The 21,181-nt window shown below is 46.2% G+C and overlaps 2 protein-coding genes across 9 annotated transcripts in view; one reads left to right on the top strand and one right to left on the bottom strand.

Annotated features, from left to right (window-relative positions):
- Positions 1 to 14,784, bottom strand: part of HPS4 (HPS4 biogenesis of lysosomal organelles complex 3 subunit 2) — a 27,521-nt gene extending 12,737 nt beyond the window's left edge. For 3 of the 7 annotated variants that reach the window (XR_004353072.1, XM_032653814.1, XM_032653817.1), the window contains exons 1-8: positions 14,715 to 14,781; positions 12,720 to 13,235; positions 10,263 to 10,353; positions 8,296 to 8,439; positions 3,549 to 3,656; positions 2,976 to 3,092; positions 1,402 to 1,601; positions 752 to 824 (exon numbers count right to left, since the gene is read on the bottom strand). Coding sequence is in view for 5 of the 7 variants with exons in the window: in XM_032653814.1 (XP_032509705.1) it covers positions 752 to 824; positions 1,402 to 1,601; positions 2,976 to 3,092; positions 3,549 to 3,656; positions 8,296 to 8,439; positions 10,263 to 10,353; positions 12,720 to 12,760 (774 nt within the window). In the remaining 2 variants the exon portion in view is untranslated. Of the gene's footprint in view, positions 1 to 751; positions 825 to 1,401; positions 1,602 to 2,975; positions 3,093 to 3,548; positions 3,657 to 8,295; positions 8,440 to 10,262; positions 10,354 to 12,719; positions 13,236 to 14,710 lie in introns of all 7 variants that reach the window. The other 4 variants (XR_004353071.1, XM_032653818.1, XM_032653816.1 and 1 more) reach the window with 3 other exon arrangements.
- The window catches only part of SRRD (SRR1 domain containing), a 22,239-nt gene continuing 15,150 nt past the window's right edge, over positions 14,093 to 21,181 (top strand). Inside the window, exons 1-2 of one of the 2 annotated variants that reach the window (XM_032653829.1) lie at positions 14,093 to 14,269; positions 14,772 to 14,993. In XM_032653829.1, coding sequence (XP_032509720.1) covers positions 14,812 to 14,993 — 182 coding nt within the window. In that variant the 5' untranslated portion in view covers positions 14,093 to 14,269; positions 14,772 to 14,811. Of the gene's footprint in view, positions 14,270 to 14,771; positions 14,994 to 21,181 lie in introns of those variants that run through there. The other variant, XM_032653827.1, reaches the window with a different exon arrangement.

Genomic DNA, 21,181 nt, shown 5'->3' with positions numbered 1-21,181 from the left:
AGCAGTCAGATGATTTCCTTAGTATGGATTCATAGTGCTGAATAATGAGGAAAAAGGAAAGGGCATCCTCAAGCCTCTCATTATCAAATAGTTTACTAGGAAGGCTGTTCTAAGGACCCCTGCATCACGGTGGGAAGGAGCCGGCTAGAGCCACACACGCGTTTTAAATGTCTACTGATTTAATAAGTGTAAGAAGGTAGCCTGATGACACATTTAAAACCAGAGTCTCGCACAGTAAGAATCAACTAGTAAAACAAAAGAAAAAAGAACTCGAAGGAAATATGCCAGATGCTAGCAGTGATTATCTCTGTGCAGTCCAGTTGTGGGCAGTTTTATTTCCCATGAGCACATATGACTTTTCCTTCATTATAAAAACAGTTAAGTAAATATAAGAAGGAAGTATTTTTAAAGTTTCTGTTGTCCTAAGCCATCTTTTACAGTCTCTCTCTCTCTCTGAAAAATCCAGCATCTCTTTGACATAAAGCCCATCCTCGAGGGAAGTCAAATTCTCATAGCTCCACTTGGATCGAAGAAAATCCAACCAAGTCTACCACGCAGAAGACAACATTTTCTTTCGGCTTTGCCGGTGACCTCACTCGAAGGAAACCACACAGATGGACCTGGGGTCCTGAGAAGGACAAGGCAGCAGCAGCTGCCCCCATCCATCTAGCACTGGGGATCAGCCTTGCCCGATATAAAGACAGACTCGCCGGATGAACCATCCCAGCCAGCGGGGTGGGCTTTGCGATACCTGGTCCCGACGTACAGCTCGATGAAGCAGAACCTTGGCTGTGACAGAGGGTGGGAGCTGGGTGCTAACGATCCTGGGGGGTCAGACACAGGAACAAGGACACCGTGAGAAGAAACACACTCAGGACTCTGAATTGGAAACATTCCTGACACCCTGTGGTGGCGAGGATCTCGGGGACACAGCTGGTGGGAGTTTCAACTGGGAGAGCCCCCATGGAGGGCTCTTAGGTGCTCAAGCTCACTAAGAGGCCCTCCAGCTGTGTGAAGAGCTGCAGTGAGACCTCAGAGGCCAACTGGAGATGGACCCAGCCAAGAGGCTGCAGGAGCCTGAGCTGAAGCTATGGCCAGCACACCAGGGCCCTGGGCAGCAGGGGAAGGTGCTGTGGGCCTCCTCCATGCCCTATCTGAGAATTTCACGGATCTCTTCAAAGCTGCCTTTTATATCCCCAACTCTCTTCTGGACACAACAGTTTGCAATTTCCCAGCTCTGCCCAAAGACAGGCAGGGACCCTATATCAAATCTAAACTACCCGCTAGTTGCCCAACAAGACCACCTGGAACTGGCCACACACAGAGCTCCCCGCCCCCGATCGGGGTGGTCAGTTCTGCAGCAGGGGCAGGGCTGGAGGGGCAGGACCCGGCATTACTCACAGCCCCTTATAGAGGATGCAGCCGGCTAGAACATGGGGCGAGCGCTGGCAGGTCTGCAGAATGAGGGCCGCCTTCAGCAACAGCAGGGGCTCCACCTGTGCCGGGCAAGAAGCATGCCACGAAGTCAACACGCTTACCATCAGCGAAGGAGGAACAGGAAGGGGGCTCTGGAGAGCAGATGGACAGCTCAGAGCCCAAGCCTGCAGGGAAAGTGTGCCGCACAGTGACAGCTATGTCACGCCTCTGACACCCAGAACGGCTGCCACCACAAATGCCAAATTCTGGGGACAAGGAGGCCTCTCTGGAAGCTGGAAGGTAAAGCAGATATGGCATATGGCTCTTCACAGGTGACAGTGCAGATGGCCAAGGAGACCCTGACGATCAACGCTGAGACCAGAAGGCAGCAGGAGAGGAGAACCTACCTCTCAAATTCAGGTCACGGTGTCGGTGAACCCACCCACCCGTCCTCCACCGTCGCCCTGAAGCCCAGGCACCCCTGCGACGCAGCTGGCTTGATGTCTGACCAGATCCCGTAACTCTGTTGCGTAACAGAAAATGATAACATCATGGCCTTTCACTCAGGAGTATATGCCTCAGTCCACGGTCCTTGTAAAAAGTCCCGAAAAAGACCAGAAAAGGACCTGAGCCTGGTCAAGAATGGCCAGCAATAACCAAAAGCCTCTTCCTGCTTCCTGCTGGGCAGCGGTTAGAACCCAGTGCCAAGGAGCCAAGCATGCAGTTCATTCTTTCACGCTCTCAAGACGCGCCCAGGCCCAGCCAGCCAGTCTGGAAAGCTCTGGGCCAACTCCAAGAAGCCCTCCAAACAGGAGCGGGAAACCCGTCCCTGTTTCTAGCAGCATCCCAGTGCCACATCCCTGTTAAAGGGACACAGTCAACGACAGCAGCGAGAGCCAGCCCACACATAGTGGAAGGCTCCCGTCCCCCGAGATGCTCAGGGCACGGGCCGGCGGTTCTCGAGGGGCAGTGCCTTGCACCTCCCTTTGGCTACCTGACTGTGAGGATGTGATGCTCAGCCAGATCAAGGCCACTGAGCAAGGGGCAGTGCAGGCGGCCGGGCCAGCCACGCAGGTGGCCTCCTGTCACCGCGTGCCAACGGCAACAGCGACAGCTCAGGGACAGAACACCTCCCAGCCCCGCAGTCCCAGATATGGCAACCCTGGTTTGAAAATGTCAGCCCTGGGCCTTTTCGGATGTCGAGAATAATTAAATCACATAATGGTACTATCGAGAAGGGGCCCTTCAGATTACTGAGTTCAACACCCCTGGGCATTAGCAAAACAGTAACACCCTTTACTGAGTATCTGCTTCCGGTCATTTACGTACTGTCCCATTTCATCATCAGAACAGCTCTGGGAGGCAAGTCTTATGCTGTGGCCATTTTACGGGCCAAGCCATTTTACTTGTCCAAGCCCACACGGCTCGTGAGGGCTGCATGGAATCTGAGTACAGGTCTCAACAACTATGCGCACTGAGATACACCTCATTCAAGGGGGAAAACGTGTCCAGAAGCCCTATTCCTATCCATGCAATGAGCAGGGGGCTGAGCCTGTTACTTTCGTTCGGTCCAGGTTCCAGAGGGAGTTGAATATCTTATGCAGGTCACCGGTGTTTCTCAGGATCTGGTCAATGAAGGTGTCCCACTCTCCGCTCAGTTCTTCCCGAGAGCAGCTCTGAAACAGAACAGCTGGAGGTCAACACCCAAGATTCCAAGAGACACACTCTTCGGCAAGGATTCCAACCACCAACAAAACTGTTCCTACACGAAAAACTGGCCAGAAGGGAGGGCCTGTTCTGAGCTTCCCATCCAGGCGAGGCCTCACCCCATGCCCCTGATAACCTGCCCCCCACAGACCAGGGCCCCTCGGGGCAGGGAGTGGGGGGAGGGCGTGACCAGGCCCTGCTCTTCCCAGCCATCCTAGGAAGGAGGGAACGGGCATAAACATTTGGGTGAATGGGACTCAGGCCACCAGGGAAGAAAGGCATCTGAGAGGGGCTCCCAGGGCCCATGACCTTGTCGCTGACACGATGTGTTTCTGTCAAGTGTACCAGACCCCTGGGTGAACGCTGTGTTCTGCCGATATCGATTTTGCTAAGGAGGTTCCACTTAAGACTCCTCAACACCATACCTTGTAGGCCAGAGAAACAGGCCCATTGTAAAAATTAAAGAAGCCGATGAGCTGATCCAGAAGCTGCTTGCAGCTGACATCAGGGAGCTCAATAGCACAGCCCAGCACCTGTAAAGGAGGACAGGCATCTTCCTTTTCTCTGAGGCCAAGCTCAGAATCCTGGCATCCAGGGCTCACTGAAGCTGGACTCCACTGGCCCATCAAAATCCATCTTCTGCTGTGTGACCCCACACCCTCCGCCAGCCTCGCTGGTCTCCACAGGAAACAGATACTTTTGTACCTACTCATGTTGCCCAAGCTGAAATCCCCCCGCCTCCCATTCTTGTTCATTTGCCTGGGACTCCCCCGCTGCCTTCCCCCCGACCCCGTGCCCGCCCCCCAGATGCCAGCCCCCGCAGGATGCCTGTTTTCATCACTCCAGACAATGCCGACCTGTTTCCTGATCCCTTGTATTGTTAGCACTGTTATTTGGACACTGGATGTTTCACTTGGGTTTCACAGCAAACACTGGACCCAGACCGTTTCATGAATGGCCATCCCGTCTCTCCAGCTGGATGGAGTACTTCCAGAACGGGGACCGACTGCATCATCGCGCCAGCCACAAAAGATAAACACTTGCTTAGTTAGGAAATAATCTGGGCCTATGTTTAAAGCGCCTGAAAAACCTTCGTATTCTTTGACTCAGTAATTCTGCCTGTAGGAGTCTTTCCTAAGGGACTCATCAGAAACTTAAACAAAGCAACCCTGAAAGAAAACAAATAAACAAACAAACAAAAATGCTCTCTGAATGTAAGCTCCACCGAGGCAAGGATCTGCATTTTGTTCACTGATGTAATCCAAGTGACAACAGTCTGGCACCCAGTAGGTGCTTATGTCTCCCCTAGTTAATCTACAGAGGGAATGAAATCCTAATAATCCTACCAGCTTTTCTTTAGAAACTGACAAACTGATTCTACGACAGAAATACAAAGGACCTAAAATATCCAAAGCTGTCTTGGAGAAGAATAAGTTTGGAGGACTTCCACCATCTGATTTTAAGACTTATTATAAAGCTACAGACATCAAGACAGAGTAGTACTTGTATAGAATCTTCAGAAAGATCAATGGGAAAGAATAGTGAGCCCAGAAGTAGAGCCACACTTAAATGGTCGTTTGATCTTCAACAAAGGAGCCACAGGAATCTAATAGGAAAAGGAAAGTTTTCAACAATGGTGCTGCATTAACTGGACACCCATATGGAGAAAAGGACCCTTGACCTCTGCTTTGCACCACACACAAAGATATATCCAAGGTGGATTACAGACCTAAATTTAAAAGCTAAAACTGTGAAACTTACAAAACCAAAAATTGGAGAATGTCTTCTCCAATGGGGTAGGCAATGGTTTTAGACAGAATACAGAAAGCAATAACCATAAAAGATAACACTGATAAATTAGACTTCCTTAAAACTAGGGCTTCCCTGGCGGTGCAGTGGTTAAGAATCCGCGTGCCAATGCAGGGGACATGGGTTTGAGCCCTGGTCCAGGAAGATCCCACATGCCACGGAGCAACTAAGCCCATGCACCAAAACTACTGAGCCTGAGCTCTAGAGCCCACGAGCCACAACTACTGAGCCCACGTGCCACAACTACTGAGCCCACGTGCCACAACTACTGAAGCCCGCCCACCTGGAGCCCATGCTCCGCAACAAGAGAAGCCACCGCAGTGAGAAGCCCGCGCGCTGCAACGAAGAGTAGCCCCCCGCTCACCGCAACTAGAGAAAGCCTGCGTGCAGCGACAAAGACCCAACGCAGCCAAAAATAAATAAAATAAATTTATTTAAAAAAAAACTAAACTAAAAACTTCCCATCAAAAGACATTATTAAGAAAGTAGGCACAGCACAAACTGGGAGAAGACATTTTTTAAATGTATATCTGACAAAGAACTGGTATCCAGGACGTATGAAGAAACCTGTAACTCAAGAAAAAAAGAAAACCCAGTTTAAAAAATGGGCAAGAGCTTTGGACAAATACTTGGCGAAGGAAGATATACAAATGGCCATGAAGCACACGAAAAAGCCTTAATATCACTAGTCATTGGGGAAATGCAAATTGAAACCACAACGAGATACCGCTTCACATCCAGCAAAATGGCTAAAATTAAACGAACTGGCCACATTACTGCTGATGGAGATGTGGCAGTATCTGGAATTCTCATACACTGCTGGTGGGAACGTAAACTGGTACAACCGCTCTGGGCTAAAGTCTAGCAGTTTCTTGTAAAATCAACACACACCTACCCTACGACCCAGCAATTCCATGCCTAGATATTTACCTATGAGAAATGAAAACATGTCCACAAAAAGACTTGTATAGGAATGTTTCTAGAGCCTTATTCCTTTTTTAAATTTTATTTTCTTGAAGTACTGTTGATTTACAATGTCGTATTAATTTCTGCTGTACAGCAAAGTGATTCAGTTATACATACATACACATTCTTTTTCAGATTCTTTTCCATTATGGTTTGTCATAGGATATTGAATATAGTTCCCTGTGCTATACAGTAGGACCTTGTTGTTTCTCCATTCTCTGTATAATAGTTTGCATCGGTTAATCCCAAACTCTCAATCCTTCCCTTCCTCTATCCCCCTCGTTATCTGAAACTCCGTTCTCTATGTCTGTGAGTCTGTTTCTGTGAGTCTGTTTCTGTTCATTTGTGTCATATTTTAGATTCCACACATAAGTGATATATGGTATTTGTCTTTCTCTTTCTGACTTACTTCACTTTCTGACTTACTTAACTTACTATGATAATCTCTAGTTCGATCCATGTTGCTGCAGATGGCATTATTTCATTCTTTTATGGCTGAGTAGTATTCCATTGTACATATGTACCACACCTTCTTTATCCATTCATCTGTCGATGGGCATATAGGTTGTTTCCACGTCTTGGTTATTGTAAATAGTGGTGCTGTGAACACAGGGGTGCGTGTATCTTTTTGAATTAAGAGTTTTGTCCAGATATATGCCCAGGAGTGGGATTGCTGGGTCATATGATAATTCTATTTTTAGTTTTTTAAGGAACCTCCATACTGTTCTCCATAGTGGCTGCACCAACTTACATTCCCACCAACAACGTAGGAGGGTTCCCTTTTCTCCACACCCTCTCCAGCACTTATTATTGGTAGACTTTTTTAAAAAAAATAATTAATTTATTTATTTTTTGGCTGCGTTGGGTCTTCGTTGCTGCCTGTGGGCTTTCTCTAGTTGCGGCGAGCAGGGGCTACTCTTCCTTGCGGTACATGGGCTCCTCATTGCGGTGGCTTCTCTTGTTGCGGGGCATGGTCTCTAGGCGCACAGGCTTCAGTAGTTGTGGCTCGTGGGCTCAGTAGCTGTGGCTCAAGGGCTCTAGAGCACAGGCTTCAGTAGTTGTGGCACACGGGCTCAGTAGCTGTGGCTCAAGGGCTCTAGAGCGCAGGCTCAGTAGTTGTGGTGCACAGGCTTAGTTGCTCCGTGGTGTGTGGGATCTTCCCCGACCAGGGCTTGAACCCATGTCCCCTGCACTGGCAGGCGCATTCTTAACCACTGTGCCACCAAAAAAGTCCCATCGTTGGTAGACTTTTTGATGATGGCCATTCTCACTGGTGTGAGGTAGTACCTCATTGTAGATTTGATTTGTATTTCTCTAGAGCCTAATTCTTTTTTTTTTTTTAATTAATTTATTTATTTATTTGGCTGCACCAGGTCTTAGTTGTGGCCTGCAGGATCTTTGCTGTGGCGTGTGGGATCTAGTTCCTTGACCAGGGGTTGACCCCGGACCCCCTGCTTTGGGAGCAGGGAGTCTTAACTGCTGGACAACCAGGGAAGTCCCTCTAGAGCCTTATTCTTAAGTGCCCCAAACTGGACACAGTTCATGTGTCCACAAAAAGGAGAATGAATAAGTAGACTGTGATACATTCAGACTATGGAATACTGCTCAGCAATAAATAGGAATGAACCGCCGGTACATGCAGCAATGTGGATGAATCCCACAAGTGTTAAAATAGAGCATAAAGGGATGAATATATAAATGTGTGATAAAGCAACTATAATGAAGTGTTCTGTAGAATCTAGGAGGTATGTGAGTATTCACTGTAAAATTCTCTCAACTGTTCAGTATGTTAGAAAATTTTCATAACAAAATGTTGGAAATAATACCTACGAAGGTGAAGATACTTCCTTACCCTTAAGCATCCCATCCCCTCAGGAATACATTTAAAGTAAGAGGAGGCATGAGACAACAGTGCTTTAGAGTCTATAGTACTACTAGCTGTAAATTGTTCTTTTTTTTTCTTAATGGTTCTTTGAAACCTAACATATATGCACCAGTGTCTTCAAGTTTCTGGCTCCCTTCCCCAGTAAGCGTGGAGAGTATAGAGAGTAGAAACAAGAAAAGATGGAGATTAAAAACTCAATTTGCATCACAGAGCAAAGAGCATTTCCAGAGGATGACCAAAAGAGAGGAGAAAGCAGGCGTGTGCAGTGCAGGATGTGTCAGCAGTGTTCTGGAGGGAGCACTCAGTTCTGATGGGCACCTGCAGAAAGTGACACGAGAATCGCAGATGACCGGGGGTGGGGGGCAGCACACGCGGGGAGAGGAGGAGGTTCTAGGCTCAAGATCCATGGCAAGCATTATTTCTAAACCCTAGCATCGCAATACTTCTCACAAAGACAAAAGACTCTTGGTAGAGGCTACCCTGCAGGCACTGGTTCAGCCTGGTAAACTTACCCAAAGGTAATCGCCGTCAACCTTTATGGCGAACTTAAGTTTCCGCAGACGGACGATGGTGGGAGGAGAGCCGGAAATGTCAGAAATGCAGTGGACAACCCCGGCGATCTGTCCACAGAGCAGCTCCTGTTGGTCAAGCAGGGTCTAGGGAAAAGAGCCAATTCCAGACATTACGTTGAAGTTCCCGAACTCCTGTGTCATTCCTTAGAGCAGGGGTTGGCTAACTATAGCCTGGAGGCCAGATCGACTCTGCTGCCTGTTTTTATATAATCCGGGAACTAATGATGGTTTTTACATGTTTTTAAGGGTTGTCAAAATAACAACAAAGAAGAATACGTGATAGAGACCTTACACGGCTTGCAGAGACCAAAACATTCCCACATTGGCCCTTTTGAGACACAGTTTGCTGAACCCTGCCTGAATTGTCACAAAACACCCACAGTGAATGCATGAGAACTACGTTTTTGTTCCTAGGATTATAGGCCTGTGCACGGGTAGAAGAGTGAGCCTTTGTCCCCATTCAAATCCCCTGCAGAGTGGCCAGAGCAGCCTAGACTAATCCCCACTCTCCAAGTCAAGTGTGATCACATGAGTGAATACACAGGCCTCCTAATCAATCTTCACGTTAACTAAACTGTGGGGCAGACAGACATCATGTGATGCAACGGAAAACAGAGAACTCTTGACTAAAAGAGCTGAACTTGAACCGAATCAAGGCTCTAGATCTTACTACTAGTTTAAAGGAAATGCACTGGGTAGAAAGCATTAAATGATACCATCGTGAGGAAGTAATCAGCCCAATGCAGAGTGGGGGACGTGCTGACATTCTACTGCATAAGAGACCTGGTTTCTTCAATAATTCAGTGGCACGGGGAAAAAAGGATGGGGGGAGGGGTGAGGAGTGTTATATGATAAAAGGGACTTGAAACACAAAATAACCGAATGGGGTATGTGGACCTTGCTTGGATGCTGATTAGGAGAGGGAGGGAGGGAGGGAGGGAGAGAGAGGCAGGGGGAAGGAAGGAAGGACTAAGTAACATCTAAGATAATAAAGGCAAAATTTGAATATAGACTGTATCAGATGATATTATTGTTACTAATTATTGTAAATTTTGCTGCATGGGATGTTAACAAAATACACCCTTTTCAGTTAGAGATGTTACTTGATACTGGTGAGATGACACCATGTCTAGGATTTGCTTCAAAATACATCAGGAACGGACTTCCCTGGTGGCGCAGTGCTTAAGAATCCGCCTGCCAACGCAGGGGACACGGGTTTGAGCCCTGGTTTAGGAAGATCTCACACGCTGCGGAGCAACTAAGCCCGTGCGCCACAACTACTGAGCCTGTGCTCTAAAGCCTGCAAGCCACAACTACTGAGCCAGCCTGCCACAGCTACTGAAGCCCCCGCGCCTAGAGCCCGTGCTCTGCAACAAGAGAAGCCACTGCAATGAGCAGCCCGTGCACCGCAAAGAGGGGCCCCCACTCACCGCAACTAGAGAAAATCCACGTGCAGCAACGAAGACCCAATGCAGCCAAAAATAAATAAATACATTTATTTAAAAAAAATACTCCAGGAAAAAAAGAGTGGGGAGGAGTTAGGATAGCTCATATCACATTGGTCAAGTGTTGATTATCGTTGAAGCTGATGATGGGCACGTGAGGGCCGATGATTCTCTCCTCTTTACTTTGGTATATGTTTGGAGAAAAGTTTTTAATCCAGCGGGGCAGACAGAAAATCATGACGGTAACAGAGAGCTAGAGAAGGCAGAAGTAATGGGCTGCCTGGGCACTTCAACACCAGAACAACAACAAATAATACAACTAAGAATAAGAGAGTAGAAGTGGCGAATGCCTGGACTACGCAGAGAAAACTGTCCACATGTAACCCTCCCCAGACCTTTGGAAAAGTCACCACTTTGAGGCAGTGGGATCCCCACCAAACAAGAAAATGCTGTGTGGCTTACCTGAGGGGGGAAAAAGTAACAGATGGCAGCTCTGGTTGGATCTCCTTCTCCCTTCACCTTGGAACCATCATAAAGGAAAAAATAATTCCACCTGTCAAGAGAACAGAAGGGACCTGTGTTTCCTTCCATCCGGTGAGCAGGGCCTTGTAAAACACAGCTTCCTTCTGCCCAGCCGGAGAGGGGCTCATGATTCGGCATTTAAAAAGCCCTCTGGTGGCCCCAGAGGAGAAGGGACCCAAGAGCTACAAAGAGATAAAACCATTTCATAAGTGCAGCCAAGTCAAACTAAAAATACGCCTCTATCCAGCCATCAGACCATCTGCCCCAAAAGACAGAAGAGCAGCTAAGGAAAGACAGGGCACCCACAGTGATGCCTCTTATTTGAGACACTGAACCTTAACTCTATAACCATGTGGTTTGGTCAACTGTCTTTTAAGGCTCTGATAATGAAATAAGTTAGGAATGTCTTAGTTGTCTTCATGACTGCTGGGCATGAGGTCTCTGGAAATTGCCCTTCTACCAGGAATTCATTTAACACACATTTGCTGAGGGCCTGCGGTGTGCGCTGCATGTGCCAGCCTTGGGGGCCATCGCGAGGAAAGGGAAACAGGAAACATGCAGTTTGCCCGCAGGGCAGCGAGTCTATAACGGGAAAAGCGGGGACATCTGAGAGCTCAGAGAGGCACCACACCCCTCCTTTAACACAATCCCTCATCAAACTTCTGATTCCCTCCCTGCAGAGGAAGCTCTCTCCTCAATACCCATAACCCTCTGCTCCTCCCTAAAGACTCGGGGTCTCCTCTCTGGTGTAACTACAATTACTTCTTTAAGACCGCAAAGCAGACTACCCAGGCTGGACCTGGGTTTTAACCTCTCGGTCTCCGAAAGCACACCCATCAGGCCAGAGCAGTGACTACTCTGTCACCTGCACTCTTCTCCCCTGATCTGCGCCCTCCCTGGCTCCCACCTTATCTTCCTGTGACAAGCACTAACTCTGTTTAGTTAGCACAATCCACTTCCCCGAGTTCTAGGTCCCAACGTGCAGCTGGCTGCAGGGCCCGGACAGATCAAAGAACCTCAAAGAATGTTTCAAACCCAGCTTGGAAACCCCACTGCCAGGTGGGGAGCGTACTGTAATGCATAGAAATAGCAAGTCACTGTGTTGGGCACAGTGTAATAGGTCAATTATACTTGAAACAAACTCATAGGAAAAGAGTTCAGACTTGCAGTCATCAGAGGCAGGATGTGGGGGAAGGGGGATCGGATAAAGGTAGTCAGGGCTTCCCTGGTGGCGCAGTGGTTGAGACTCCGCCTGCCGATGCAGGGGACACGGGTTTGTGCCCAGGTCCAGGTAGATCCCACATGCCGCGGAGCGGCTGGGCCCGTGAGCCATGGCCGCTGGGCCTGTGCGTCCGGAGCCTGTGCTCCGCAACGGGAGAGGCCACAACAGTGAGAGGCCCGCGTACCACACACACACACACATACACACACACACACACACACACACACACACACACAAAAAAGTAGTCAAAAGGTACAATCTTCCAGTTACAAAATAAATAAGTACTAGGGATGTAATGTACAACATGATAAATGTAATTAACACTTCTGTATGTTATATATGAAAGTTTTTAAGAGTAAATCCTGAGTTCTCATTACAAGGAAAACATTTTTTTTCCTTTTATATCTATATGAGATGATAGATGTTCACTAAACTTGTGGTGATCTTTTCATGATTACGTGTGTTGCAGTGCTGTATGTCAACTATATGTCACTAAAACTGGAAGCTAGATAGATAGATGAATAATTGAATGAATGAATGAAACCCCACTGCTGGGCCCCATTCTACCGTTTCCTTATGTTACCTGGGTGAAAGTGACCCCACTCTTACAGGCACACAAAAGAGAACCTGAGTGTCGTTTTCAACTGCACACATATAATCAGTCATAAATCCTGTTCGTTCTATTGAAACCATGCCTCTCACTTTCCTCTCCTTCATAAATGTCTGCTGAGCCAAATTAAGACACGCTTAACCCATTTGCGGTCGAGAAGGGAACTGAGTTTCAGGCAGACATTGTATAATACCCTTGAAGAGCCAGTCTGGCCAAACCTCTTCTCGTGGTGTAATTCTGCACCGCCACAGCTTCTTGTCTCTCAAAAGTGAAGACTTCAGTGCCCACGGCATTATCAAGGCCGGCTGCGGGATCCAGCCGTGGCTCTCTTTTCTACCTTCTACCAGCAATGCTGGACTCGTCAAACCCTGCAAGAGGCTCGTGTGGTTACAGTACACATCAGCTTTGGAGAGAAATGGCCCTTGATTCGCTGCTCTGAGGAAAATGGTATTTTTTTTTTTTTTCTTAATAAAATCAAGACAGTCTGGCTGGGGATTCTCAGTTCACCCAAAACATCCGTGCAGCAGCCTGCAGGAACTAACCCCCTGCAGGCCCTGCTACTCACCAGGAGGCTGACGCGGTCTCTGTCGAGGTGGAGGTGGCCATTTACTCTTTGGTGGCCCTCATTCTCTTTATTTGGGTTTTCTTTTCCAGTCTGGCTTCTTTCTCCCCAGCAGTGACAGTTCCTCCGCTGAATCCGGATGTGGGACGTTTAGGTGTTTTCAGTCTCCAACAGTCACTTGTCTAGTTCTCATTCAGCATGAAAGTGCTTCTTCCCTTCCTTCCAGGCCCTTCGGTCCCATCAAGGGGACCTCTCAGAGCTCTGGGAAAAAATCAATAAAGCAAGAGAATTCTACCAGAAAGTCAAATCCACCAATCTGGTTCCGTGAGCCTCGTTTCCCTGGCCCTCTGCAGAACGACCCCTTCAAAGAACGACCCCTTTGCCAGGGAAGCCTGACAGGGCAGATGCATGCTGAAGGCGGTGCTCTGAAGCGATGTCTAGCTTGTCGGGTTCAAAGCCATTCTGAAGGTTTCTTTAAAAAGTTTTGAAGCTTTCCGTTCAAACATCAGTCCCTTGACCCTAAAATAAACACAAGGAATAGATTATTTCAGAATCCCATGGGTGAGCATGTGACCCAGCAGGGTTAAGCAAATGGTAACGCTTCAAAAGAGTTTTCCAGAAAGCTGAAAAGTGTGCTTCAAAATCCAAAAGTGAGGGGAGCAAAACTTCAGAGTAAGTCCCAGAGTTAATGTGAAGAGAGATATCACACAGAAGATAGAATTAAATAACCGGTGTGAAAAAGCTCTGGGTGTCAAGGACAGCTGTACAAATAAGGCGGTTGGTGTAGTAATAATGGAACTCAAATTAAGGAACTGTCACCTTGACAGCCCAAAATTAATCTTAACATGTAGAATCCCAGAGCTGGGCAAGTTTCCAAAAGTCAAAAAGAGAATTTAACAAGCGGCTTTCAAACTCCCACAAGAGGAAAGAGAACTCAGAGTATCAAGAAATTTCAGGCTCAGAAGGGACGCTGGCATCACACACTCTAATCCTTACTCTCCTTCAAAAACTACCTGGACTGGCTCCTGCTTACTCCCTCCAGAGACAGGCAGTTCTCAGTGTTCAATTTATCCTTCCACCAAGCTGAAACTGGCCTCGCAGTAACCTCCACACACTCTCCAGGAAAACAAAACAAGGTCTCATCCTTCCACAAGTCAACCCTTTGGTCACTTCAAAACTGTATCCCTACTGTCACTTTCTCCAAGCTTAATGTCCCCAGCAACATGGTTTCGAAAGCTTGCTCACCATCTGCCATCCTCCTGGGAACACAAGAGAGGTTTTTTAAGCTCCTCTCGTAGAGGGAAGTCCCTAGAGAGGACACCACCGAATCTTTGATGGCCTGTAAAACCTCTGTCTTTTCTCAGCTCTGGATACCTTGGGGTGGGCCTCCCTAGGGTCATATTCATATTCGGGTGCCTGTGGAGGCGGCATCTAAGCCCGTGGAACCAAGGACTGCAATCTGAAACGCCCATCCCTTCTTCCCATAGGACTGGGCCCTACACTGCCAGGGTTCACTCGCTTAACTCTGAAAGGTCCAGAAGAAGCCGCTAATGGTCCGTCGGGGACAGGGCAAGTGTTGGGATGTGGCCAGAGAAGGCTCTGGCCTGGGAAGTGGCAGTAACGATCGGGGGAGTCGAGACGTGGCCGGCAGAGGCCTGTGGGTGGTGGTGATGGTGTAGGAAGTGGCCTCAGTGTGTCAGCAGAGCAGGAAAAGGGGCGCTAATGAAAGCGATCGGTAACCGCCGGCAGCAGTGGGAAGTGTCTGGCCTCAGCTCCAGGGGGCTGGGACTGGTGGGCAAAGGTGCGGGGATCAATCGGGGCCGCGTCACAGCGCGGAGGGGCCGCCAAAAGGCGCTCTCGGCCGGGGTTCTGCCCTTTGGTGTCCCCGCGCCCCCGGGCGCCGCCCACCCGCCGGAGTAGCCAGGCAGCCCGGGGATACGGGATCAAGGCTCGGGACTCGGGACCCTGAGGTCCCAGCGACTCCCGCTCGATACCTACGCGCGCGGCGGAGAGGCCCCAGGGTCACGCGCCACCTGCGCTTACCGCCCCCTAAAGTTCCCGCAGAGCTGGCGCGCGCCGATGACGTCAGAGACCAATGGCGGCGGCGGCGGCGGCGGCGCTGGAAGCCTGGCAGGCGGCGTCTCGTCGGAGAAGGCGCTCGGCGGCTATACGTCCGCGGCGTAGGGAGGCGGTGGCGGCGGCGGCGGCGGCCCGGGACCCGGGAGCCCAGGCCGAGGTGGACGGCGGAGACGTGCTTCGTCGCATCCAGGAAGCCAGGTGAGTACGGGCTAGGTCCTGGGTCCGAATCTTCACGTCCGTGGGAACTTCCCCAAGCCCCAGTCTCGCCATCTGTAAAGTGGGAATAACTACAAACTCTTTAAGGGTTATGGTAGGATTTAACGGAGGTAAAGAGCTCATTACAGACTGGAGCATAGTAAGCGCTCAGTAAAGTTTGTCATTCCTCTTATTGCAGTTGTAGCTGCGTGACCTTGGGCAAGGTATGTAATCTTTGTGCCTCAGTTTTCTCATTTGTGAGATGGACGTGGAAATAGTACCTATATAGGCTTGTTTTGAGGATTCAGTGAATTAGTCAATGGTTTACCATCCCCAACAGTGTCTGGCGTGTGGTACGCGCAGTACCAGTGTTTGGTGTTAATATTATGTTAATGTTGGTTATTAGCGGTTTTGCTCACACCGTGGCCGCAGCCTGCACACGTGATTGTCATCTTCACCATTATCATCACGCGTTAATTGAGGAGCTGCTCCGTGCCTGGCTCTGGCTTGAGCTCTCTACACACTTTTTGTCAGAATGAACATCTCAGCCACGCTAGGATCCTGGCAGGGCGCCCATTCTCAGAGAAACATAGTAGGTAATGTGTGGAACCAGGTTTCAAACCCATGTCTTCGGTAACTTCAAAACCTGTGCTTAAAAGCTCTCCGTTATTCTGGTTTATCCCACCCCTCCCGCCATCATCGCTCCGTGCCTTGCTGTGTACCTTACATAGTGTTGGGGAGGAAAAGTTTTTCCTCTACCCTTCTAGGTTCTTTTGGCTGGTCTAATAAGAAAATTGACACAAGACAGGTTAACAGGAGGGAAAACCAAATTTCATCAGGAATGTGCAGGAGTCCCATAATAACATGGCACCCAAGAAAGTGGCCAAATCAGGCACCTTTTATATCTTTCAGACAAGGAAAAAATTATTTGTTAGAAAACAGAGGGGCTTGGACTTAGGGTAGCAAGTTCATGAAGTAACAAAGTGTGTTTATAAAGCGTCCTTAGCCTTGACTCATCTATCTCTGGCGATAAAGATGCCTTCTATTCTCCTGGTATTTGAGGATCCTTTCATATGGGAGATTTATTTCCTGCCTTCAGGGGAACAAAGTAGGGTCAAAGTGTTCTTGCAGTGAATGTTTCTCAAGTAACTATAATTCCAGATAATCAGCATGCCACAGTGGCATATTGGGGGGTCAGCCTGCCCTGAACCCCATCAATAGCACTTAGAACAGTGCCTGACACCCAGGAAGCACTCAATAAATGTTACCTACTTTCGTTATTCAGCATTGTGCCTTTATTTTCAGTCCTTTAAGGGCTCAATCAATAATAGCTTTTGTTAGTGCTTTTTCGGATCAACAGCTGAAGGACCTTCACAACTGAGAGAAATGAGACTAATTTTATGTATTCCCCTCCCCCAGAATTAGGGCCTAGAGTCAGTGGTGACTGAGCCTGAAAAAAAAAGCATCAGTGACTTTTTCTAGGATCTCAGGTGATGCCATTGAGAGTGAGTGTGCCTCGGGGCTTGGAGATATCTTAAGAGGTGTCCTGACACTGTTATTCCTCTTCAGCTTCTTCAGTATCCCCTGGAACTCCCTGCTTCTCCCTGTAGCCCCAGGTGTGGTGCAGTCCCCATTGCCCTGAGTAGAGAAGAGCCCAGCACTTTACACGCTGTTCTCCTGTGCACACACTCACCAGTTTACAAAGCACTCCCTGTACGTTACAGCCCTCCTTTACCCTCTGGGCAGAACCTGAGGGCAGCCTCTTCAATTCTGTCTCCTCTCTGAGTCCCCTGAACACTGGCTTCTGGCTTGTCGGTTCAAATCCAACAAGTTCACTTTTTTTTTTTCTTTCAATTTTTTTTTTTGTGATGAGAGCTTAAGATCTGTCTTAGCAACTCTCAAGTACACCATACAGTATTTTTAACTGAAGTCGCAGTGCTGTGCATTACATCCCCATGACTGATTTATTTTATAACTAGAACTTTGTACCTTTGGGACCCCCTTCACCTGTTTCACAGCGCCACCCCCCTCCCCCCCACTCTTAGCAACCACCAGTCTATTCTCTGCATCTGTGAGCTTCGTGTGTGTTTGTTACATTCCTCATATAAGTGGGATACAGTATTTGCCTTTCTCTGACTTATTTCACTTAGCATAATGCCCTCAAGGTCCATCCATGTTGTCACAAATGGCAAGATTTCATTCTTTTATGAATGAATAATATTCCACTACATATATATAAGTATAGTATGTGTGTGATATACATATATATATATATATATATATATATATATCACGGTTTCTTTATCCATTCATCCGTGATGAACACAAAGGTGGTTTCCACATCTTGGCTATTATAAATAGTGCTGCAGTGAACATGGGGGTGCATGTATATTTTCAAGTCAGTGTTTTCATTTTCTTTGGATAAATACCCAGAAGTGGAATTGCTGGCTCAAATGGTAGTTCTGTTTTTAACTTTGTGAGGAACCTCGTACTGTTCTCTATAGTAGCTGCACCAATTGACATTTCCACCAGTGGGGCACCAGGGTTCCCCTTTCCTCCACATCCTCACCAACACTTACTATTTCTTGTCTTTTTGATATAGCCGTTCTAACAGGTATGAGGTGGTAACTCATGGTGGTTTTGATTTGCACTTCCCTACTGATTAATTATGTTGAGCATGTTTTCATGAACCTGTTGGCAATCTATATGTCTTCTTCAGAAAAATGTGTATTCAGGTCTTCTGCCCATATTTTAATTGGATTGTTTGGGGTTTTTTGGTATTGAGTTGTGTGAATTCTTTATGTTTTGGATATTAACCCCTTATCAGGTATATGATTTGCAAATATTTTCTCCCATTCAGTATGTTACCTTTTCATTTTGTCAATGATTACATTTGCTGTGCAGAAGCTTTTTAGTTTGATGTGGTTCCACTTGTTTATTCTTGCTTTTGTTGCTTTTACTTTTGGTGTCAGATTTTTAAAAATCATCGCCAAAAAAATAAAACTAAAATAAAAAATAAAAAATCATCGCCAATACCTATGTCAAGGAGTTTACTGCCTGTGTTTTCTTCTAAGAGTTTTATGGTTTCAGGTCTTATATTTAAGTCTTAAATCCATTTTGAGTTAAGTTTTGTGTATGGTGTAAGATAGTGGTGTATGTGGCTGTTGATTTTTCCAAACGCTATTTATTAAAGAGACTGTCTTTTCCTTTGTATATTCTTGGCTCCTTTGTCATAAATTAATTGACCATAGATGCATGGGTTTTTATCTCTGCTCTCCATTCTGTTCCATTGATCTGTGTGTCTGTTTTTAAGCCAGAACCATACTGTTTTAATTAATATAGCTTTGTAATAGAATTTGAAATTAGAGAATATGATGCCTCCAGCTTTGTTCTTCTTTCTCAGGATTACTTTGGCTATTTGAGGTCTTTTGTGGTTCCATACAAATTTTAGGATTGTCCTATTTCATTAAAAATGCCATTGGAATTTTGATAGGGATTGCATTGAATCTGTAAATTGCTTTGGGTAGTATGGACATTTTAACAATATTAATTCCAATCCCTGAGCAGGGATAGCTTTCCATTTATTTGTGTCTTCTTCAGTTTCTTAATGTCTTGTAATTTTCAGTATACAGGTCTTTCACCTCCTTAGCTAAATATATTCTTAGGTACTTTATTCTTTTTGATGCAATTGTACATGAGATTGTTTTCTTTTTTTTCTGATAAATATTTTTTATTGAAGTATAGTTGATTTACAATGTTGTATTAGTTTCTGCTGTACAGCAAAATGATTCAGTTATACATATATACACATTCTTTTTTTAAATATTCTTTTCCATTATGGTTTATCATAAGATATTGAATATAGTTCCCTGTGCTATACAGTAGGAACTTGGTGTTTATCCATTCTATATATAAAAGCTTACATCTGCTAACCCCAACCTCCCACTCCAGCCCTCTCCCAACCCTCGTCCCCTTGGCAACCACCAGTCTGTTCTCTATGTCCATGAGTCTGTTTCTGTTTTATAGGTAGGTTCATTTGTGTCATATTTTAGATTCCACATATAAGTGATATCATATGGTATTTGTCCTTCTCTTTCTGACTTGCTTCACTTAGTATGATAATCTCTAGTTGCATCCATGTTGCTGCAAATGGCATTATTTCATTCTTTTTTATGGCTGAGGAGTATTCCATTGTATATACGCACCACATCTTCTTTATCCATTCATCTGTCGATGGACATTTAGGTTGTTTCCATGTCTTGGCTATTGTACATAGTGCTGCTATGAACATAGAGGTGCGTGTATCTTTTTGGTTTTGTTTTTTATAAATTTATGTATTTTATTTTTGGCTGTGTTGGGTCTTCGTTGCTGCACACGGGCTTTTCTCTGGTTGTGGAGAGCAGGGGCCACTCTTCGTTGCAGTTCACGGGCTTCTCATTGCGGTGGCTTCTCTTGTTGCAGAGCACGGGCTCTAGGCGTGCAGGCTTCAGTAGTTGTGGCGCGCAGGCTCAGTAGTTGTGGTGCATGGGCTTAGTTGCTCCATGGCATGTGGGATCTTCCCGGACCAGGGCTTGAACCCTTGTCCCCTGCATTGGCAGGCACACTCTTAACCACTGCGCCACCGGGGAAGCCCCCACATGTATCTTTTTGAATTAGAGTTTTGTCCGGATATATGCCCAGGAGTGGGATTGCTGGCTCATATGGTAATTATATTTTAAGTTTTCTGAGGAACCTCCATACTGTTTTCCACAGTGGCTGCACCAACTTACTTACCACCAACACACCCACAGTGTAGGAGGGTTGCCTTTTCTCCACATCCTCTCCAGCATTTATTATTTGTAGACTTTTTAATGATGGCCATTCTGACCGCTGTGAGGTGGTACCTCATTCTAGTTTTGATTTGCATTTCTCTAATAATTAGCAATGATGAGCATCTTTTTATGTGCCTGTTGGCCATCTGTATTTCTTCTTTGGAGAAATGTCTGTTTAGGTCTTCTGCCCATTTTTTGATTGGGTTGTTTGGTTTTTTGTTGTTGAGTTGTATGAGCTGCTTATATATTTTGGAAATTAAGACCTTGTTGGTTGCATTGTTTGCAAATATTTTCTCCCATTCTGTAGGTTGTATTTTCATTTTGTTTATCGTCTCCTTTGCTATGCAAAAGCTTATAAGTTTGATTAGGTCCCATTTGTTTATTTTTGCTTTTGTTTCTGTTGTCTTGGCAGACTGACCTAAGAAAACATTGGTACAATTTATGTCAGAGAATGTTTTGCCTGTGATATTTTCTGGGAGTTTTATGGTGTCATGTCTTATATTTAAGTCTTTAAGCCATTTTGAGTTTATTTTTGTTTATGGTGAGAGGGTGTGTTCTAACTACATTGATTTACATGCGGCTGTCCAACTTTCCCAACACCATTTGCTGAAGAGACTGCCTTTTCCCATTGTATATTGTTGCCTCCTTTGTCAAATATTAGTTGCCCGTAGGTATGTGGGTTTATTTCTGGGTTCTCTATTCTGGTCCATTGATCCATAGGTCTGTTTTGATTACTGTAACTTTGCAGTATTGTCTGAACTCTGGGAAGGTTATGCCTTCTGCTTTGTTCTTTTTCTTCAGGATTGCTGTGGCAATTCTGGGTCTTTTATGGTTCCATATGAATTTCAGGATTATTTGATCTAGTTCTGTGAAAAAATATCATGGGTAATTTGATAGGGATGCATTAAATCTGTAGATTGCTTTGGGTAGTATGGCCATTTTAGCAATATTCTTCCAATCCAAGAGCATGGGATATCTTTCCATTTCTTTGAGTCATCTTCAGTTTCCTTTATTAATGTTTTATTGTTCTTGGCGTATAAGTCTTTTACCTCCTTGGTCAGGTTTATTCCTAAGTATTTTATTTTTGGGGGTGCGATTTTACAAGGTGTTTTTTTTTTTCATTCCCTTTCTGAATTTCATTGTTGGTGTAAAGAGATGCAGCCAGTTTCTGTATGTTAATCACGTATCCTGCTACCTTGTTGAATTCGTTTATCAGGTCTCGTAGTTTTTCTATGGAGTCTTTAGGGTTTTCTATATATAGTGTCATATCATCTGCATATAATGACAATTTTACCTCTTCCTTTCCAATTTGGATACCTTTCATTTCTTTTTCATGTCTGATTCCTGTGACCAGGACTTACAATACTGTGTTAAATAGAA

This window comes from Phocoena sinus, chromosome 14 (genome assembly GCF_008692025.1).
Source record: "Phocoena sinus isolate mPhoSin1 chromosome 14, mPhoSin1.pri, whole genome shotgun sequence".
Taxonomy (NCBI): Eukaryota; Metazoa; Chordata; class Mammalia; order Artiodactyla; family Phocoenidae; genus Phocoena; species Phocoena sinus.
The sequence above is the reverse complement of the archived record's forward strand: the minus strand, read 5'-3'. Positions and strand labels throughout refer to the sequence as shown.